Below are 22,102 nucleotides of genomic sequence, written 5' to 3'. Positions count from 1 at the left end.
TAATATAAAGAAGGATTAACTACAATAGTGGATTAGAGTAACAAGGAATTGACCAGTAAGAAGTAAAGAGAATTCTAGAGGGTATCAGAGTGGCAGATAGAATGCACAGCCACTAACCCTAGGACTGAGATAGAGTGCCCTAGGACAAGCCCCCATCCCACCCCTTGCTCCCATGGCTGACATCCAACTTTGTTATAGAGGGCATGGTCAGGTTCACAGGATAGCAGTCACTTAGGTGCTGCACCTGCAGAACTTGCCTGAAATCCCACCTCTAGAGAGCCAGAGAAAGCTGTTCACCCAACAGTGTCTCAGAAGAGGCACTTTGCTACAAAGTGGCCCAAGAGGGTTGTCAAGGGAAGATCCCGGCTGCTGGGTGCTACTGGGTGCTGAGCACTGCAGGAGCTGAGCCCTGGAGGAACCACCTGCATTGCAGGGGTAGGAGACACTCTGCTCCCAAACCATGGGGTGGGGCCAGATGCTCCAGGAAGCTGCTGGCGCTTGAGTGCTGCTGGCCACCATGCAGGGCAGGAGCTGAGCGCTAGAGAAGCCACAAGCACTGCAGGAGCTGAGCACTGCCAAAGCTGCAGGTGCTGCAGGAAGCAAACTCTTCCTCCTGAAACGCCTCTCCAGGGCCCTCTACTGACAAAGTTCCAGCGCTGTCTGGCAAAGGGAAAAATATTTCAATGGCCCAGAGCTATTAACACATGACAGTGTAAAGGGACAATTTAGAGCTGTGAGGCAATAAGTCAATAACGGGTACAGACAGCTTTTTTCTTCCAAGAAATGTCACCGTTTCATTGAAGTGTCAAATTTATTGCAAAGATAATACAGAGAGTTCCTATATACCTCTCACCCAGTCGCCTATTGTTAACATCGCACATAAACATGGTAATTTGATCTAAATTAAGAAATCAATATTGGCATATTACCATTATCCAAAATATGGAATTTGACTTTCACTGGTTTTCCGCTAATTTCCTTTTTATGTTCCACAATCCATCCTGGATACCACATAGCATTTATTTGTTACGACTCATTAGTCTCCTCTGGAATGTGACATTGTCTTTGCCTCGTCTGGTCCGATATTTTGTAGAATGTCTCTCAATTTGTGTTTGTCTGATGTTTTACTCATGATTGGACTGGTATTATGAGTTTTGAGGAAGATACTGCAATCAGTAGACAGTGCCCTGGGTCCAGGAGTGCCTGGTGAGTTTTCATACTCAACTGGCCTTGCAAGGGTCAGAGCAGGACTAAGAAGTCAGATTGGAAGAAGATGAGGGGTTTATCGTGTTCAAGGAGGGATATCCCTGGAAATACCTGGGAAGACGAAGACAGAAGAGGAGTGGAGTCACCTGCAGAAGAACTGTCAGCAAGCAAAGTGCAGTTATGCATAAGGCTGCAGAGCCTGCAGACTGCACAGCACCAGGGGGCGCTATTCCCCTGGACTACAATGTGAGGAGTCGCCCCTGGAGTCATGCAATACAGCAACCCTGAGAATGTGGCCATAAATGCTAACGTGCCTTCATTCCTCCACCCAGGCTGAAGTTGTGCGGCTGTGCTATACATTGTAGGAAGAAAGGCAAGGAGAACTTAACCACGGTTCTAGGGCATCAAGCTCTAAGCTTAGAAGCCAAATCCGGGGAGGAGAAGAGAGATGGAATACACTTGAGCTTGCACAGCTTAACAAACCACCAATGAGTCCCAGGTGAGCCTGCTCCAATCACTAGCTAATGACCTCCACCCCAGGACCAAATTCTTAGAGAGTTTGCTTAAATCTCCCTGTCTACATCTCAAGTTTGCAGAAAGACACACACATAAAGGACAATGAGCTGAGCAGGTGATTCATTACCTGGTTTCCATTGCTTTTTTGACATGACCTTGTAAAAGGTGCAACCTTCGAACAAGGGAGGAATCAGTACCTACAGTTTAGGTGTCAGTCCCTAAGCTTCTGACATTCTTGGGGCATCCGTAGTGGAAGAGTAGTGAACAGAGCTGCCATCCAAGCATTGACTCACGGTCAATTCCACGTCCTGCAGTGAGACCCCGGAGCCAGGGCTGTGTAGTAGAGATCTGATCTCAGAACTTCGCTAATGCACTTCATGGCTGTGACCATGCAAAGCTACACCTTATGAGAGCCTGTCTAGCTAAATATTGTTTCCTTTCACTCTAAATGAAATTGTATTCTCAGTTAAAGTATTCTCAACTCTCTCTGCTATGGCCTATTGACTTCCTTATTCTCCAGAGCAGTGACCCTACAAAACTCCAAGTAATTATATGCTCTACTGATCTGTAGACCCTAAAGTCATCCACGTTGGGGTGTGACAGGTTTTCACCTTCTTGGGCTCAAGAAGAAAGATTCTGGCATAAAGAAGAGATGATGTTGCAGCTCAAGTGCGAAGGCAGTCTAGAGGCAGAATTCCTTGTTTCTCCACGGACTTCTGTCGTCTTCCTTTAAGGCCTTCAACTGATTGGAAGGCCTCATCCTTATTATTATATGTGCTTTACTCAAAGTTTATGGATTTATTCCGACCAGATGAGTTACATAATAAGAACACAGTACAGTTCCACAGCCTAAGAGGAGCTGTACTCTCAACGGCTGTGCAGAGAGGAGGGTTGTCTTTGCCTGTGGCAGGGGAAGTAGACCCCAATGAGTGAGTGCAGGTCTCCTGGCCTGGAGGATGTCAATAAGAAAGACTGGAGGGCAGGATGTTTTCTTTGCCCTCTTATCATCTCCATCACCTAGAGTAAGAGCACTGCCAACGACGTGGTATCAGTTAGTATGTCCTGGTTAAGATGACGCTGATTGTAGGAACTGCTGCACTCACATTATATGGTTACAATGACCCAGAATGGACAGGGTCAAACAAGAGTTTATTCAGAATAAAGGTTCTATAAAAGGAACCACGCTGCAATGCTACCTGAAATCCTCAGAAATCGAACATGCATTGTCAATTCCCTTCCATGGCTGTGATTCCAGGATTAGAAAACAGCCAGGAAAGGACTGTGGATAAGCTTGCCCTTATCCTGGGCACACAGACTCCAGAGCACTTTTCTGGGATGAGTCCTAATTCTTTCTATGAGTCTGTCTGGCTGAGTTTGTCTGATATGGGTTCTTATTCCAGCACCAAGCACAGTGCCTTAGTGTTGACCAGCAATCAATAAATGCTTACTAACTCCCTTCATTTGTCACTCCTCATCCTTTACCCTAGTCGTGCAGAAGGGACCTATCACAAGGATTTTTGATCAGTGTTTTGAAGTGTGAAAAGCCCTAAGTCAACTTGATGCTGGGAATCCAGAAGCCTGGTTGTGTGTCTCAGCTGAGCAACTGGAAGCAGCTGCCTCCTTCCCTGGGATGAGGATTCTTGATTCTTTCCCATGTCTCGTGTTAGGTAGGAGGAGATCCCCATTCTGTCCCAACTACTCCAGTTGCAACAAAATCCCACTAAACCTAACCAGAGGCTTGGAAAGAGAACATATATATGGATCTAAGGAACTGAAACTGATAATTGAAAATCTTTCACTCTGCTGCAAGACACTGCCTAATTCTGTGGGATTCCCATGAACAAAACAGTCCTGGTAAGCCAAGTCTGTACGAACACCATTGTCTATAGAGTGAATAAGTAACAGGTCTTTTCACTTTATGAAATTCTTTTTGAGGGTGCTGCCACTCATGTGACTCAACTCAATGACATGTAGTCCCTGTGTCTCTCCATTCATATTTCAAATTCCCAAGAGGAACAAAAAAATCAGATTGACTCAAAGGTCTATATTAGATCATTCAGCTAATGTCAAGGAGCTAGTGTCCACTTTGTAAAAATATGGCCTTTGGGGCTTACTCAGAACAGGGAACATTGTTGTGAGTCCTATAACCAGCTCAGCAGGGCTCTCCTACATTCCACCCTCGTGCTGGGGGTACATTCATATTCACAAGTGCATCCATGTACACATCTTTCTCTATATCCCAAGACATTCTCCTCATATGATCCACTTTCAACGTACAATCACCCACACTCAAACCTGCTCAGGAAATGAACCCAAGACATATCCCACTGCTGTATCTACTGGGATGTCCTGTGGCCACTTTTGTCTGAGTGCAGGATCTCTGAAAAATTTGCACCACACTTTTATTACCAGGCTGATCCCATCTTGGACAAAATATTCTAAGATCATCTAATCCTATAACAAGAGACTCTATTAAATAATCCTGGATTAAAATAGAAAGTGCTGACTCTCTAGTATACAGGGTTAAAGAAAGGGAAAATAAATATTATTAAAAATAAAGATTCTACTTAAAAATGAAGTGTGTGTGCTATATATCCTAGTTTAGCACTCTGAAGAAAAAGATGGGGGAAGATGCCATCATTATATTGCAAATAGTTAGGAGACTTCCTCCAACACCCAGTCCGAGTTCTCCTGCCCTTAAGCAAGCAACTGAAACGGCAGCATTGTTGCCAGGTGAGGTGAACCAGAGCTTTCCTGATCTCCAAATGGTCTCTCCTTCCCTCTCCTACGCCTAATGTGTCATATCATTAACCTTATGCTTCCAAGACATAACTGCCCTGGAGAGAGGAAGGAGGTCGTATTGTATTTATGCCTATACCTGGCTGCCTCTCTGAATCTCCCACACACCCGTTATTCCCATCCCATATCCCTAGTCTTGCCCACATGTTTCTGGGACTCCCCGAAGTGTCCACACATGCTCACAGACAAGCCCACACATGACCTTCTCATATGTCCTCTGTGGTGTGGTCTCTCTGCAAAGCCACCTGAACCTGGAGGCCCACCACTGCCCCATTGTCAGTGTCCTCAGGGGCATGCTGCCCTCTGCAGCAAGGCACTCTCTCCAGGTGATCCCAAACCTAAGTGTCCGTCAAAGTGCCAAGATGGTGCCATGTTCCTGTTAGTTCTCATGCCAACGGTCAAACCATGTTCTGCACAGCAATGGGAAAAATGCCTCTCACTACACAGGGCTCAGAAAGCCTGTGAAGGATTTTCTAGAGAAGACAGGTAGAAGGACCGATACCCCATCGCTCCCGCCTCAGTCTCTGAATGGGCACCCCAGTCTTCCTGGCAGGCTCTCCCCCACCCGATTCACATGACTGAAATCACGGGAGATCATGGCTGAGGCTAGTCAGCCCTGGCAGTCAGGTGGCTCTGCCCGGTGCTGGGTGAGAGAGTGAGGAGCAGCCTGGGACAGGCTCACCCTGAGGGAAAGAAGAGACTGGAGTAGATTTCAGCCCCCACATCCCACCCTCCAAAAGTCTTAGGTTGTCCCTTGAGCCTGTTATAATGTAGAGGTGTGTTAGCAAGCTGTTCCTTGGATGATACCCTCAGTTCCTATCTCCACTTCACCCACCTAGTTCGCTGGCCGCTTTGACGCACCCACCAAATTTGTAGTGGTTTCGATCAACCCTAGCCTTTCAGTCAAGAGAGTAAGGAAATGAAGGTTCTGTGATGGAACAGCAGCTCCCAACCACTGATGGCAAGAATCAGCCTGGGCAGGTGTAAATATTGGTGGAATGATGAACGGACCTGTGTTTCACATCAGTGCGGACATGTGTTTGGGTGTAAGATACAGGCTAACTTGTCCATAACCATGTTCTTTCCAGCCCTTGCTGAGGAATAATTGGGTACCTTAATGATATTTAATTTTTATTTTAAGAGTATTTCCAGCTCTTTCCAGTTTGCAAATACGCCCAAAGGAAGATATTATTAATCTGTCTTCATGGTCTGCTAGACCTGGAGCAAGGAGCATCTTGTCTCACAGAGGCTAGCACTGGCCCCAACTGTAGCCACCCTCTCTCTCTTTTTGGGCACGGGGCCTGGTAGCCGTTGTCCTGGCAGGGCTAAGCATTCAGAGGGTCAGGGACTAGGAAGGCAGGGATTGTTGCTTCTACCTTGGTCTCGGGCTGGCCGGCAGACATGGCCACATCCGTTGCTGACACACCGACGTCCTACACCACAGTCCTGGTCTCCACGGCATTCTTCCACACAGGCACCTACCCCTAGAAAAAATTCAGTTGAAAACTGTTGAGCCTGGCAGGAGAGCAGGGGAGGACTGTGAGGGGGCTTATTTGTTGAAAACTATTGGTCAATTCAAAATATGTAGATATGATATCTACATAGTTTTCACTATTTTAAATGTAATACATTTTTGTTTTTAAAAGACAAAACATACTCAAGTATACAAAGTAAAAGTAAGTCTCCCTTTCCCTCAATCCATCAAGTCCACTTCCCAGGAGGTATCTTCTGTTTCCTGTGGCTCCTTCCAGAATTTTCTCTGTGCTTTTATAAATATAAATACAAGCATATCAATAACACACACATATATGTACATAAAATGTTACAACGTGTTTGTCTACTAATTACAAGTATGTGGGGTGAGGCTGTATAATGTTTGGTGCCAAAAGGCATCCTTCTTAGGCAGTTTAGCAATATACATCAAAAGGTTTCAAATGTATATCTTGCCATTCCATTTTTAGGAATTTACCCAAAGAAATGTAATTTAGCTCCAGGACATTTATCCTGAACTTGTTATTAAAAAGTAGCCCAACGGGACAGCTTATCTCAATCTGTAAGAGGAGAAGGTATGGAAAATAAGGCATTTCCCTATACTGGAGAGCAATGAAGCCACTTAAATTGTGTGGTAGAACTGTATTTATTGATTCGGGCTGATGGCATGATTCCATGTTTGTAAAAATCATATACATGTGATATTTTCCTAGATTTTTGTTGGTTTGTCTATTTGTCTCTATTACCATATGGTGGCCCAGTGGTTATGATTTGAGGATTTCACTGCTGTGGCCCGGGGTCATGTCATGTTCAGGGAAGCACACCAGCCATCTGTCGGTTGTCATACTGTGGTGGTGCGTGTTGCTGTGATGCTGAAAGCTATGCTAATGGCATTTCAAATACTAGCAGGGTCACCCATGGTGGACAGGTTTCCGGAGAGCTTCCAGACTCAGACAGACTAGAAAGAAGGACCTGGCCACCCACTTCCAAAAATTGGCCATGAAAACCCTATGAATACCAGTGGAGCACTGTCTGATACAGCACTGGAAGGTGAGAGGATGGCACAAAAGGCCAGACATGGTTCCGCTCTCCTGCACACAGGGTCGCAAGGAGTCAGAATCAACTGACAGCACTGATCATTATTGCGTAATATCTTTAAGGACATAGACCTCTCCTTAATTATCTTCCAGCACTCAGCACAGTGCCAGGGCTGTGGTAACCACAAAATAAACATTTACCCATTGTCTACTCTGAAAAAGTAGACAATGGATGGATTATGGAAGCTTTTCATTAAAATGGATATCTAGGTGGTGGGATCATGGGTAATTTATCTTTTTTCTTGGTGTTTCTGAGTTGTCCATAATGAGCAGCCATTCCTTGTATAAGAAGATAAGAGAGGAGGGTTCTGTGCTCAACAAGTCAGGACACACAGCTGTGGAAAACAGTTTGGCATTCTCGAAAATTCAAATTTAGAGTTGCCATACGACCCAGCAATTCCACTCCTAGACATATGCTCTGCCGAATTGAAAACATATTCACACAATAATTTGCATACGAGTGTTCATAGCAGCATTATTACATAAGAGCCACAAAGTGGAGACAACACAAATGCCCATCAACTGATGAATGTAGAAATAAAATGTAGTACAGCCATACAGTGGAATACTATACAGCCGTAAGAGGGAATGAAGTTCTCACAGACACTAAAACTTAGATAAACCTTGAAAACATTGAAAGAAGCCAGACACAAAAGGCCACATATCGTATGATTCCATTTGTGTGAAATATCCAGAACAGAAAAATGCCTAAGGACAGAAAGCAGATTCAAAGTTGTCTGGGGGTGGGTGGAAGGAGGGAGCAGGGAGTGACTACTTAAGGGATATGGGGTTTCTTTTTGGGGTGATGAAAATGTTCTGCAATTGGATGGTGGTGTTGGTTGTACAACATTGTGAACATACTCAAAGTGACTGAATTGTACACTTTAAATGCTTAAAATGGTGAACTGTATCCAATGAACATACACACAGACATACACACACATACAGTCAGAGACCTTGGAAAACCTTACTTAATTTGGGTCTGCAATAGGGTCCTGGCACTGGTAATTTTAAAAAGCTTCTCATGTGATTCTAATGTGCAGACAGATGGCTTCCTACACTCACTGTGGTCTGTGGACCAGGCACATCGGCATCACCAGGAAGCTTGTTAAAAATGCAGCATCTCAGGCACAGCCCAGGACTACTGAATCAAAATCAGCATTGTAACAGGATCCTCAGATGTTTCTTTTCACGTTAAAGTTTGAGAAACACTGCTTTCCTCGAGAACAACTGAGTATGTCAAGTGTATTTATGGTGGAAATAGCCATTAAAATGAGCCTTTCAAAGGTTAATGAGATTTCCATAGGCAGAGGTGGGGAGGCTGTCAGATGAGAGAACACATTTACATTTTGAGGAAATCAGTAGCCTGATTGGACCTGCACTTTAGGAAGAACAATCTCACATTCATACACAGAACTGGCTGGAATTTAATACGCAACACATATTTTAGTGGAGAGAGAGTTAAAAAAGTATTGCAATGGTCTGGTATGTAATCAAATAATCTGGTATGTATGCAATGGTGGCAGTGGGTGGAAAGGATGTAACAGAAATTTTGTAAGAATTGTTAACAAAGGGTGGTAATTGATTACAGGGCAAGGCAGCCAGAGAAATCATTGTTACTTATGAGCCCATAAGAGTTAGGGAGTAGAGGGAGAAAGAGGAGAAAGCCAAAGACACAGAAAAGGGAGGAGGAGAGACAGAGTTGGAGAAGCCACAGGAGAAGAGCGTTTCAGGAGCGTAAGGATCCTGAACAGTGTCAGATACTGCAGCTGTCAAGCAGGTTGAGAATTGAGGAAAATGTTTCGACTGTCAACCAGGAAGTTATTGGTGCCATTGTAGAGTGGGGTGTGGAGGGTTGTTGGTGGTGATTGTAATGGTGGTGGTGGTGGTCATGATGGTGTGTGAAGCTATATGTAAGGGCTTGGGAGTGTTTGGTGGTTGGGAAGAAAGAGATGGAGAAGACAGAAGCAGGCTTCAGAAAAATGTTTGCTTAAGAACGGGGAGATTTATGAGTTTGTAGCTAGAAGCAAATGGAGATAGAAGGGTTAGACATTCTGGGAGAGACCCAGGAACTGATGGAGCAGGGCCAGAGCAAGAGGTGAGGGCTGGAGAGTAGAGATGGAGAGGCTGGCCTTGGTGAAAAGAGAGAGAGGATGTAGGCAGACATAGGGATGCTGGCGTGGTGATGGGTGGTGATGTGTCTCCCTAATGTCTCCTTAAGTGGACTGTTCTCCATGTTTACCCATCTTCCCCTCTATCCTGTCTTTTATCCTGCACATGCCCAGTCCTAGATTTCCCACTTTCTGGCCTGTTGTTCTGAGAAATGTGGGGCTGGTCTTAGCTTGGACTCGCTGACCACCTGGAGCTCTGTGCTGAGGATGGGGAGAACTGCAGGGAGGAAAAGGCCACCCAACTCCATGTTGCCAGTTGAGGACTTTATTTGGAGATGATGCAGCAAAGCCAAAGGAGCTGAGATTTCTACCCTCCTGGACAGTGAACTGGGCCAGAGGTCAAGGCCAGCATCAGCATGTAGGAACCTTGAATCCGGGGCTCTGCCAAGCCACTCCCTTTGCTAAAAAAACACAGAGCATGTATGGTGTTGGGCAGAGCTTGTTTTCCAAACAAGTTCTTTGAGACAAGCAGAATATCTCCTTAGTGTAAGACAGAAATCTGTCAGATTGTGAGACACACAAACAGACAGAGAGAGAGAATGGAAGAAGATGATATAGACAGGGAGGAGGAGAGGTAACTCAAGAAATATCTGTGTGCAAGGTGCTCTATTTACTAAGCATCACAACTGAGCTGCAACCAGGTTAAATAGCTTGTTCAAGATCATGGAGCTACTAAATGGGATTTGATGGGGCTCAAGGCAGATCACCGCAAAGTATGCCAAGGTGGCATATTGATTCTTCTTTTTTGTTTGTTTTTGGTGAGGAAGATTGGCCCTGAGCTAACGTCGGTGCCAATCTTCCTCTATTTTGTATGTGGGATGGCGCCACAGCATGGCTTGAGCGGTGTGTATGTCCGCACCCAGGCTCCGAACACACGAACCCCAGGCCGTTGAACCGGAGTGCAGGAACCCAACCACTACACCACTGGGCCGGCTCCATATTGGTTATTCTTAATTAAAGTGACTTGAGAAACAGCCAGTGCAAGAAGAACACTATGAATCTTCTTTGTTCCCCTCAAGGCAGGAAACAAACTTTCATGTGAGCGTATCCTCCCTACACCAGGAAGACAGAAGGCTTCCTTGTCGCCTGAGATAGGGAATCCAAGGCTGAGAACGCTGTGTAACCAAACTTGGTTATTTCTTCATTAATTTACTACCGGGGGCCTAAACCGCTTTGTTCCATCAAATCTTTACAAATAATTGTTTCTTTGTCTAAAAATAGTATATATAAACAGCCTGCTTTGCTCACTTCTTAGGTGCCATACCATGGGGCCTCTGTATATATGAAATGAAAAATGTTTTTCTCCTGTTAATCTCTCTTATGTCAATTTGATTATTAGACCAGCCAAAAGAACCAAGAGGGCTACAGGGACTTTTCTCTCTCCCTGACAAATTAAAATTCAGATATTTTTGGCTTCATATTCCTTGACTTTTTTTCTAGAATACTTTCTCTCTGCATCAGGAACTAGACCTAAATATTATATTGCATTGTACAATAATGTTAAGGGAAATATTTGTTCCCCTTCCCTAAGTCAGTGCTCAATATGTGTGCATTTATAGGCATGTATATGTATATGTACATACATATGCATGAAAATGCAGAAAAACTCTGGAACAATAACCTCCCAAATAATAACAGCACTACCTCTGAGGAATAATAGAGGGAGTTGGGGAGTGTAGGTAGTCAAGAGGTCTTTAGACTTACCTGAAATAAGACTAAAGTGAGAAGAAGGCATTCATATATTACTTGTGCATGAAAATTAACAGAATAAAGAAAAACCCCTAAAACATGGAGAATAGATTGGGGAGTTGTAAGAAGGGACTCAGGAAATGCAGTTACGGGGGCTTAGGAAACATATCATGTTGCAGAGGTCTGTCACCCTCTATCCAGTCTGTGCCACTGAATAATACTCCACCAAATCCCCTCTAAACTATCTGAAGTTTTTCTCCCCACAGGACTTGAGAATCCACCAGTTGGTGCCACTTGGTTCTGGGAGGGAGATGGGCAGACCTGTCCCTGGATGCCAGGCACTCTTTCTTCAGGCTGGGTACCATTCAGGCTGGGTACCAAAGATGTTTACTCCCTCTTCCTACCTTAACAAATTCAGAGGAAATAAAATTGTAATCCTTCTTGTGTAATTAGTCCAAAAAATAGCTGAGCCAACTCTGTGCATAAATAAGCTCTAGTTTTCCCTCCTGTCCCAGCTGCCTTGTACAGAATTTTCCACCATTGAGAACAGTTGGCCTCAAACTTGACTATAGCTGGGGAGATGAGACCTTAGGGAGATGAGATAAGACCCAGATGTTCATTCCAATAAGCCACGTGGTTGTAAAGCAGTACAAACACCCCTCTCCTTCCAGTTTCTCTTATTGTTTTGACTTTCCTCCTCACCTTTCTAATCCTCTGGCCAATACCCTAAAGGACCCTAAGTCTGGTCTCTATTAACAGCACCTGCTGGCAAAACTCCACTGTTGGAGGCTCCTAACTACCCACGTTCTCCTTCCCCGTACCTGAGTATCACCCAGTAGGGACGAATTCTGTCATAAATTTGTGGTCAACAGCTTCATTTAGGACGAGGACGTCAGCACTGCCCTGAAATTTCACTACAATTTCAACAAAAGCTCCCACTCTTCATAAGGACTGTTGCAAACCTTGTCCATTCTCCTCAAACCTCAATCTCCTTCAGTCCTTCACACTCAGCAGATGACCTTGCCTCCTACTTTAAGAGAAAACATTTAAACTACTAATTCAATGTCTGTAATAGATATAGAGCCATTCAGGGTATCCAGGTCTTCTTGAGTTAGCTTTGGTAGGGTATCAACCTGGGTCCAATTGGGAGAAAGACACCACACAGGAATCTGAGCAGGGTAAGTTTAAAATAAAGAATGCTTAACTACAATACGGGTTTAGAGTAACGAGAGGTTGACTAGTAAGAAGTAATGAGAATTCTAGAGAGTATCAGAGTGGCAGATAGAATGAACAGCCGCTAACCCTAGGACTGAGACAGAGTGCCCTAGGATGAGCCCTCACCTCACTCGTTGCCCGCAAGGCTGACATCCAGACCTTCTTGGAGAGGGCATGGTCAGGTTCATGGAATGGCCGTCCGTTGGGTGCTGCACTTGCAGAACTTGCCAGAAATCCACCCTCTAGGGAGCCAGGAAAAGCTGTTCACCAAAAAGTGTCTCAACAGAGGCACTTTGCTACAAAGCTGCCCAAGAGGGGTGTCAAGTGAAGATCCCGGTTGCTGGGTGCTACTGGGTACAGAGCACTGCAGGAGCTGAGCCCTGGAGGGGCCACCTGCATTGGGTAGATTGGAGGCACTCTGCTCCCAAACCATGGGGTGGGGGCAGATGCTGGAGGAAGCTGCTGGCCCTTGAGTGCTGCTGGCCACCATGCAGGGCAGGAGCTGAGCACTAGAGAAGCCACAAGCACTGCAGGAGCTGAGCACTGCCAAAGCTGCAGGTGCTGCAGGAAGCAAACGCTTCCTCCTGAAACGCCTCTCCAGGGCCCTCTACTGACAAAGTTCCAGCGCTGTTTGGCAAAGGGAAAAATATTTAAAGGGCCCAGAGCTAGTAACACATGGCAGTGTAAAGGGAGAATTTAGAGCTGTGAGGCAATAAGTCAATAATGGGTACAGACAGCTTTTTTCTCTCAAGAAATTTCACTGTTTCGGGCGGCCCCGTGGCTTAGTGGTTAAGTGCGCATGCTCCGCTACTGGCGGCCCGGGTTCAGATCCCGGGTGTGCACCGACGCACTGCTTCTCTGGCCATGCTGAGGCCGTGTCCCACATACAGCAACTAGAAAGCTGTGCAACTACGACATACAACTATCTACTAGGGCTTTGGGGAAAAAATGGAGGAGGATTGGCAATAGATGTTAGCTGAGAGCTGGTCTTCCTCAGCAAAAAGAGGAGGATTAGCATGGATGTTAGTTCAGGGCTGATCTTCCTCACAAAAAAAAAAAAAAAGAAATTTCACCATTTCATTGATGTTGTCAAATTTATTGCAAAGATAATACAGAGAGTTCCTGTATACCTCTCACCCAGTCGCCTATTCTTAACATTGCCCATAACCATGGTATTTTGGTGAAAACTAAGAAATCAATATTGGGGTATTACTATTAACCAAAATACAGAACTTGACTTTCACTGGTTTTTCCACTAATTTTCTTTTGATGTTCCTCAATCCATCCCGGATATCACATTGTGTTTATTTGTTACGACTCATTACTCTCCTGTGGTATGTGATTTGCCTTAGTCTCCTCTGGTCCAATATTTTGCAAAATGCCTCTCAGTTTCTATTTGTCTGATGTTTTTCTCGTGATGGGACTGGTATTTTGAGTTTTGAAGAAGATACTGCAATCAGGAGACAGTGCCCTGGGGCCAAGAGTGGCTCATGTGTTTCCAAACTCAACTGGCCTTGCAAGGTTAGACCAGAGTGAGAAGTCAGAATGGAAGAAGATGAGGGGTTTATTCATGTTCAAAGAGGGACATTTCTGGAAACCCCTGGGAAGATGGGGAGGCAGAAGAGGAGTGGAGTCTCAGCAGAGGAACCATCAGCAAGCAAAGTGCAGAGTTATGCATAGTGCTGCAGGGCCTGCAGACTGCACAGCACCAGGTGGCGGTATTCTCCTGGACTACACTGTGAGGAATCGCCCCTGGAGTCATGCAATACAGCAACCCTGAGAATGTGGGCCTAAATGCAAACGTGCCTTCATTCCCCTACCTGGGCTGAAGTTGTGCAGCTGTGCTAACATTGTAGTAAGAAAGGGAAGGAGAACTAACCCAAGGTCTGAGGGCATCAAGCTCCAAGCGTCTTTAGACTGCCAAACCCAGGAGGAGAGGACAGATGGGTTACACTTGAGCTTGCACAGCTTAACAAACCACCGATGAGTCCCAGGTGAGCCAATGACCTCCACCCCACGACCAAATTCTTGTAGAATTTGCTAAAAGCTTCCTGTCTACATCTTAAGTTTTCAAAAAGACACACACACAAATGACAGACAGTGAGCTGATGCAGCTGATTCACTACCTGGCCTCCACTGCTTTTTTGATACGATCTTGTAAAAGGTCCAACCCTAGAACAAGGGAGGAATCAGTACCTACAGTTTAGGTGTTTGTCCCTAAGCCTCTGGCATTCTAGCAGCTTCCTTGATGGAAGAGTAGTGAACAGAGCTGCCTTCCAAGCACTGACTCAGGGTCAATTCCATGTCCTGCAGTGGGACCCTGGAACCAGGGCTGAGTGGTAGAGAAGTCTGATCTCAGATCTTCACTAATGCACTTCATGGCTCTGACCATGCAAAAGTACACCTTATGAGAGCCTAGCTAGCTAAATATTGTTTCCTTTTCACTCTAAATGAAATTGTATTCTCAGTTAAAGTATTCTCAACTCTCTCTGCTATGGCCTATTGACTTCCTTATTCTCCAGAGCATTGACTCTACAGATCTCCAAGTAATTAGATGGTCTACTGATCTGTAGATCCTAAAATGATCCATGTTAGTGTGTGAGAGGTTTTCATCTTCTTGGGCTGAAAAGGAAAGATTCTGCCAAAAAGAAGAGTTGATGTTGCCGCTGAAGTCTGAAGGCGGTCTGGAGGCAGAATTCCTTGTTTTTCAGGTGACCCCAGTCTTCTTCTTTTAAGGCCTTCATTTGATTGGATGAGGTTCATCCATATTATTATATCTGCGTAACTCAAAGTTTACTGGTTTATTCTGAGCAGATGAGTTACATAATAAGAACACAGCCTATAGTTCCACAGCCTAAGAGGAGCTGTACTGTCAATGGCTGTGCTGAGAGAAGTGTTGTGTTTGCCCTTGGCCAAGGAAGTTGACTCAAATGAGTGAGTGCAGGTTTCCCGGCCTGGAGGACGTCAGTAAGAAAGGGCTGGAGGGCAGGAGGTTTTCTTTGCCCTCTCATCATCTCCATCACCTGGAGTAAGAGCCCTGCCCACGTGGTATCAGTTAGTGTGTCCTAGTGTACATGACACTGATTGTAGGAACTTCTGCACACACCTTAATTGGTTACAACGACCCAGAATGGATAGAGTTAAGCAAGAGTTTATTCAGAATCAAGGTTCTATAAAAGGAACCACCCTGCAATGCTACCTGAAATCCTCAGAAATTGAACATTCATTGTCAATTCCCCTCCATGGCTGTGATTCCAGGATTAGAAAACAGCCAGGAAGGGACTGTGGGTAAGCTTCCCCTTATCTTGGGCACACAAGCACCAAACGACTTTTCTGAGATGAGTCAACAGGCAAGGTAGGAAGGATCTCATCAATCACTCACTGCCACCACAGGTGCTGTTCTAAAATACAAATTTGGTCATTGCACTTCCCGGGCTTGACTGTCCTCAGTGCATTCCTATCCACCTTGCTGGGCATGACAATGAAGGCCCTCCAGAATTGAACATGGATCTCTCTTTAAAGCCTCCTCCAGTCCCACTACCCAAGCACCCCACCTCCCAGGAGCTCCAGCCCCCAGCCCTTCCCAACTCCAAGGCTGTGCACATGCTGGTTTTGCTGCCTGGACGGTTCACCTGGATCCCCCTCCACCTGCTGATCTCAGCCTCACCCCTCGGGTTCCAGCTCACACAGTTCATTCCACCTAAACATTTTCCCAACAGCCCAGGCAAGAGCTAATAATTCCCCTTCGTGCTCCTGCAGAACTTTGCACAAATCTCTGCTGTAGCATCAGGCAGGGGATATTATAATTATTTATACAGGTCTGTGTTGCTGAGCTCGTCTGATATGTGTGCTTATTCCAGCACCAAGCACCGTGCCTAGGTGTTGAGCAGCCATCAATAAACGCTTACTTACTCTCTTTATTTTTTACTCCCCATCCTTTACCCCAGCCAGGCAGAAGGGATCTATTGCAAAGATTTTTGATCAGATATGGAAGTGTGAAAAGTCCAGAGACAACTTGATCCTGGGAATCCAGGAGCATGGTTGTGTGTCTCAGATGAGCAACTGGAAGCAGCTGCCTCCTTCCCTGGGATTCACGTTTCTTTGCCATTTTCAACTAACCACACTTCCCCAAGATTCATGCAGACTTCTGTGTGCAGAGGGCAGGTGGGTGTTCTTTTTACCTGAGAGGATGAAAGGGAGCTTGTCTTCCCCTCACAAGCAGATCACCAGGTTCCTTACACTCACTTCTTGGACAGTGACCTTGCAGTCCAGCCCACACTATTGCCACAGCATTTCTGACCCATGGGACGTTCATTGTCCTCAGTGCTTATTCCGGAGCAAGCACTAGAGGTTTTGTTTGGTCCTTCTGGGCAGGTCTCAATCTTTCTGTCTCTGTAATACATTACGATTATTCTAGAGTCAAGGCTCAAAGGGAACCCATACCTTACAGGAGGAGATCCCCATTTTGCCCCCAACTACTCCAGTTGCCACAAAATCCTACTAAGCCTAACTAGAGTCTTGGAAAGAGAATATATATCTGGATGTAAGGAACTGAAACTGATAACTGAAAATCTTTCACTCTGCTGCAAGACACTGCCTAATTCTGTGGAATTCCCATGCTGCCACTAATGTGACTCAAACTCAATGACTTCTAGTCTCTGTGTCTCTTCCTCCATGTTTCAAATTGCCAAGAGGAAAAAAGATCAGATTGACTCAAAGATCTATACTGGATCTTTCAGCTAATGTCAAGGAGCCAGTGGCATTTTGTGAAAATATGCCATTGGGGCTTTTCCTAGAATAGGCAGCATTGTTGTGAGTCCTATAACCAGCTCAAGAGGGCTCTCCTGCATTACACACTCGTGCTGGGGGCACATTCATATTCACAAGTGCATACACATGCACATCTTTCTATGTATCCCAAGATGCTCTCCTCGTATGATCCACTTTCAATGGTCAATCACAAACACTCAAACCCGCTCAGGAAAAGAACCCAAAGACATATCCAGCTGCTGTATCTAGTCGGGTGTCCTGTGGCCACTTTTTTCTGCGTCCAGGATCTTGGAATAATTTCCATCACACTTTTATTACCATCCTGATCCCATCTTAATATTCTATTTACAACATTTAGAAAATGGTAAAAATATTCCAAGATCATCTAATCCTATAAAAAGAGACTCTATTAAATAATCCCGGATTAAAATAGAAAGTGCTGACTTTCTATTATACAGGATTAAAGGAAGAGAAAATAAAATTATTGAAAATAAAGATTCTATTTAAAAATTAAAACATACATGCTATATATTCTAGCTTAGCACTCTGAACAAAAAGATATTGGGAAGATGCCATCTTTATTTTGCAAATAGTTAGGAGGCGTCCTCCAACATCCTGTCTGGCCAGTCTCTTTTGCTGGTTTTTCTAAAATATACATAAAATGAATTTAAAAATCCATATTTCACAATTACTTTGCGGTCTTTACAGTCTTGTTCAGCCAGCTCTTCGCTATGGACTTTTGTTTCCTTTTGCACAGCTGGTGGTGGGAATATTCATATCTTGGGAGGCTGACTTTGTAGAATGTATGTCCATGAAGCCTAGGTCCTTTCAACCTTGGCCATGGCTGGGGAGATGGGAGGCTGTACATGAGGCATGTAGGGGAGGAAAAATCTCTTCTACCCTCTTTGGGTCTCTGGCTTGGCTTAAGAATTAAACTGACATAAAACAGATTAACTGGAGAAAAGCACGCAAGTTTTACTAAATTTTTATGTGTACATGGAGACTTCACAAGAGAATGAAGACCCGAAGAAAAAACCCAAGCAGAAGCTTTTATACCTTTTAGACAAAGAAACAATAAATTTATGAAGAATTGACAAGACAAAGGAGTTTGGGCTAGGGGTAGGAAATTGTGGAAAAGTGAGTAGGAAGATAAGGGCTGGTTAACAAGGTTTGTTTGTACAGATTTCCCGAAATTTCCATCTCTAATGACAAGAATGTCTTCCTCCCTCTTGGTACATTGAGGGCACATTCATACTTTCAGGAAGAAGAAGGAGAGTCAGAGTCTACATTCTCTTTTGATGATCTTCTTTCTGACGTAAGTGGAGTTGGACCTCTATAGGTTGTATTTGTGATTTAAGGAAAAAATATAAATGCATGAATTTTAACATAAATAAAGATTTACAATGAAAAGTCATTTTCCTCCCCATCCCTGACTTCTAATCTCTCCCACTATGTTTCCTCTCCAGAAGGAACCACTGTCAAATTTCTTAGGTTTCCTTCTAGAGATAGTCTCTATATCTACCTGTCTATCAATCTATCTATCTGCCAACCTACCTATCTACTTATCTATCTATGTGTGTTTTCTGATAATATTCTGAAAATATTTTAACTTAACACTTGGATAAATGTCAAGAATATTTGGAATGTATATTTGGGCTGTTACATATTTGGTTAAATTTCGATACATATTTGAGCTGTTTTCTGATCTTCTCATTGTATAACTCTCTTTTTTTGTTTTTTGTTTTTTGTTTTTTTTTTTTGGTGAGGAAGATTGGCCCTAAGCTAACATCTGTTGCCAATCTTCCTCTTTTTGCTTGAGGAAGATTGTCGCTGAGCTAACATCTGTGCCAGGCTTCCTCTATGCTGTATGTGGGACGCCTGCCACAGCATGGCTGGACAAGTGGTGTGTAGGTCTGCGCCCAGAATCTGAACCTGCGAACCTGGGGCCTCCAAAACGGAGGATGCGAATTCAACAACTACGCCACCAGGCTGGACCCTCATTGTATAACTCTTTTATATCTGTTTTATTTCTGTTCCTTGTTTTAACATATGTCATACACTTTTATACTAGTTGCAGAAATTGGCAATTAAAACTTTGGACTTCAAAGCATCAGAATGAGTTCTTATTGATAAAACACATAGTTACATGAAACACAGGTCTATTGATCAATAATTTACCTTCAATTACAGTCATCTGTATAATGTCTTTCCTATGACATACCATTGGTAGAACACAATTTGGCAGTGAGAAAGCAACAGTTGTTATCGATTTTGCATTTCTTTGGCAGAGTTGCAACAATTTTCTCCTATACCCTGATCCAGTAGAGCTATTAGATAGATTGCTGTATTGTACATGCATTTGGAATTTCTTCTTGTTTTTACTCCGAGTATTTATTTTCCATCAGCTTGTAACATCATAACATTGGTTGATGCAAATAATGTATTTTATGCCATCTTTTTTCATTCCATTACTGCTATCAACATTAGTATTCAGTCTAAAGAGATACCAGTAGGTCAAGAGCTCTCTGCATCAGGTTGTATTGTTTTGAGGAACCTGCCTGGCCCCTAGGCCCAGGATCCCACTGTAGTCCCACATGGTGAAACAGACCCTCACATGGAGAGCACGTGTCCAAATTTCAACGAGTCACTCTTGACCTGAGTGGAGGCTCCCCAGCTTCCCAGAGCCTTAAAGTTAGTCTTTGAAGAACAAGAAAGTAGGTCAAAGAAGCAGGTTAAGACTCCATAGGGGTCTCTGGGAAAAATGTATGCACATCTCTGGACAAATGTGTGCTGTGCTTGGTCAGCTACTCAGCTACTATCAGGAGTTTCTTTACCTGATTCTGTCTCTGGACCTCTCTGGGCCTTTGTTTCCTCATATGTACAATGGAGCCCTTGGATCCAGAAGGAGAAATGAAGTTCATGCTCCAGTGTCAGCTTCCATCAATAGAGATGGCTGTCTGATGTTGTGTTGAGGAGGCTGGGAAGCCTCGTCCAGGCTCCAAGAGAAAGAGTGCTGTGATTGATTAACAACTTCTGAGGGTGTAAGAAGGGGGCCTGGTGGAATGTCTACAATGTCCTTGCAGACCTTGGAGAAAATCATTAAGATCCCTCCTTGTCCCCACTCACAGAAGTTTGCTCACTCATTGTATCTGTTGATTTCTTACTATGTATAAAGCACAGAGGATAGTTATTCAGGAAATACAAAGATGTAAGAGAGGGTCATTACCTTCAAGCAGCTTAGAGGCTAACAATGGAGATAAGACTTATGTTTAAAGTACTGGAAACAAATCAGTTTGTGACAAGTGTCCCGAGAGGTACATCCGAAGGAGTAAAGGGGCTCCGAGGAGAGAAGACGTTACTGCCCATTGGATTAATGAGAAAAGGTGAGTCTTGAAATACAGGGATTTTTTTAAGGTAGAATTGAGGAGAGTGGTAGAGTGTTGTGAGGAGAGAACAGAATTACTAGCAAAAGTTCACAAGGGGAAAATGCAACAGGGCAGGACTAGGTAGAGGTACATGATGCCTGTAGGGCACAAAAATTAAGGAGGCGCTTACACAGCCCTAAGACTGAACACCTTCTTCAATGTTGCACCCCAGTCTCCTCATCCTCTCACTCTTCACCCTGAAATATAAGGATCAGGAAAGATTTGGAAGGTGACCAGGAAAAGTAGGCAGGAGACAAAGTTACAGTGGGCAGATCTTGAGAACTTGAGGAGTGTGGATTTCATTTGGGAGGCCAAGAGAGAGCTATACTGCAGTTTACTTATGAAGATCATTCTGGTAGGAGAGCAGAGAATGGACCAGGATTCAACAAGGAAGCAAACATCAGAAAGAAAGGAGGGGCAGGGAGAGCTTCTGGGAAGTAATTGTGCTGTCCAAGATGGGGAAATCAAGGCTAGAAATACAGTGTGGCCATTGGGGTGGAGAGGAGGGAACATATGCAAGAGACAATTTCAAAGAATGGGAGGAATTTGGCAACCAGTTTAAGGCAGGGGAAGGAGAACAAAGAAGGGAGAGGAGTTAAGAGTGGAATGCGATAATCTTTAGGGAGAAGAAAATGATACGGTGAAGAGAATCCAGAAGAGAAGAAACTTTGAGTATTGATGAAGTGACAAACAATGTCAGATGCAGAGGATAAAGACTTTGGTTTCTGAGGAGAGTCAAGAGATTTGTCAACAGGACCTGGCAGAGAAGTTTCAGGAGAGTGCTGGTGGCAGGAATGACTATGGCCAGTCTACAAGGGGTTAAGGAGTGAGTTATGGGGAAGTAAGGGCAGAGAATTCAGATTAGTCCTTTGGGAATGTTGGTGGTAAAAGGAAAAGAAGAGATTGAGATGATTTGTGTTTCAGATGATTAAGAAAATATTTTCTCTAGGCGAGCCAATCTGTTTGTAGCAAGAGACAAAGAAGCTGGTGGAGAAGGAGACGCAGGGGAGATGGAGGGTGGCTAATGAGGGGGCAAATGGGAAGAGTGGAGAGTCCAGATGGAGGGGTGACCCAGGGAAAGGAGGGGAGAAAGTGGAGGCAGAAGAGGAGAGATTCTGTAGTTAAGGTGGGTCTCTGCAATGGCTCTTTGACACCAATATCTTTCCTTCCCTCCTTTCTTCCCCTCCTGCCCCTGCACACACTGGTCCCTGATGTCCTACTTTCTGGCTCCTTCATTCAAAGAAGAAGGGCGCTGCCTTCTGCCTGGACTCACCTAAACGTTGCGATGGTCTCACTTCAGCCTGAAGCTCCTGTACCTCTAAGCTGAGGGTGACGAGCGTCACAAGGAGTATGAGGCCTCCGGACTTCATGTTGCTCTTGGAAGTCTGTGGAAACAGAAAGCAGCTGGGCTGGGAACAGCAGCAGAAATATATCTGCTTCTGCCCACTAAGCTGCAATACAAAGTCTCAGTGGGAGGGACTAGGAACTGTGGGATCCTAAGCCCTGCCCTGAAACTGACAACTGGAGAACACCCACTGCAAAGGTGTCTACCCTGGGTAATACCACGTTGTTACCTAAGCAAGTTTCTGAGGCAAGGGAACATCCTGCTCTGACCAACAAATAAGACTCCTAAACCAGGAGAGCCATGAGTGACTGAGAATGTGGTGGGGTGGGCACTAACTGTTATTATGTACTTTCCTTCACTCATTCATTTTTCAATGGA

General features: G+C 44.5%; 1 protein-coding gene across 2 annotated transcripts in view; it reads right to left on the bottom strand.

The window, feature by feature from the left end:
- LOC131416677 (perlwapin-like) overlaps nt 1-21,848 on the bottom strand; it is a 41,952-nt gene extending 20,104 nt beyond the window's left edge. The window contains exons 1-2 of one of the 2 annotated variants that reach the window (XM_058559336.1): nt 21,653-21,848; nt 5,898-6,005 (exon numbers count right to left, since the gene is read on the bottom strand). In XM_058559336.1, coding sequence (XP_058415319.1) covers nt 5,898-6,005; nt 21,653-21,749 — 205 coding nt within the window. In that variant the 5' untranslated portion in view covers nt 21,750-21,848. The remainder of the gene's footprint in view (nt 1-5,897; nt 6,006-21,652) is intronic. The other variant, XM_058559337.1, reaches the window with a different exon arrangement.
- Between the last annotated feature and the right edge of the window lie 254 nt (nt 21,849-22,102).

Source organism: Diceros bicornis, chromosome 18 (assembly GCF_020826845.1).
Source record: "Diceros bicornis minor isolate mBicDic1 chromosome 18, mDicBic1.mat.cur, whole genome shotgun sequence".
NCBI classification, from domain to species: Eukaryota; Metazoa; Chordata; class Mammalia; order Perissodactyla; family Rhinocerotidae; genus Diceros; species Diceros bicornis.
Note: the sequence above shows the minus strand (reverse complement) of the source record. Positions and strands in the feature narration are given on the sequence as shown.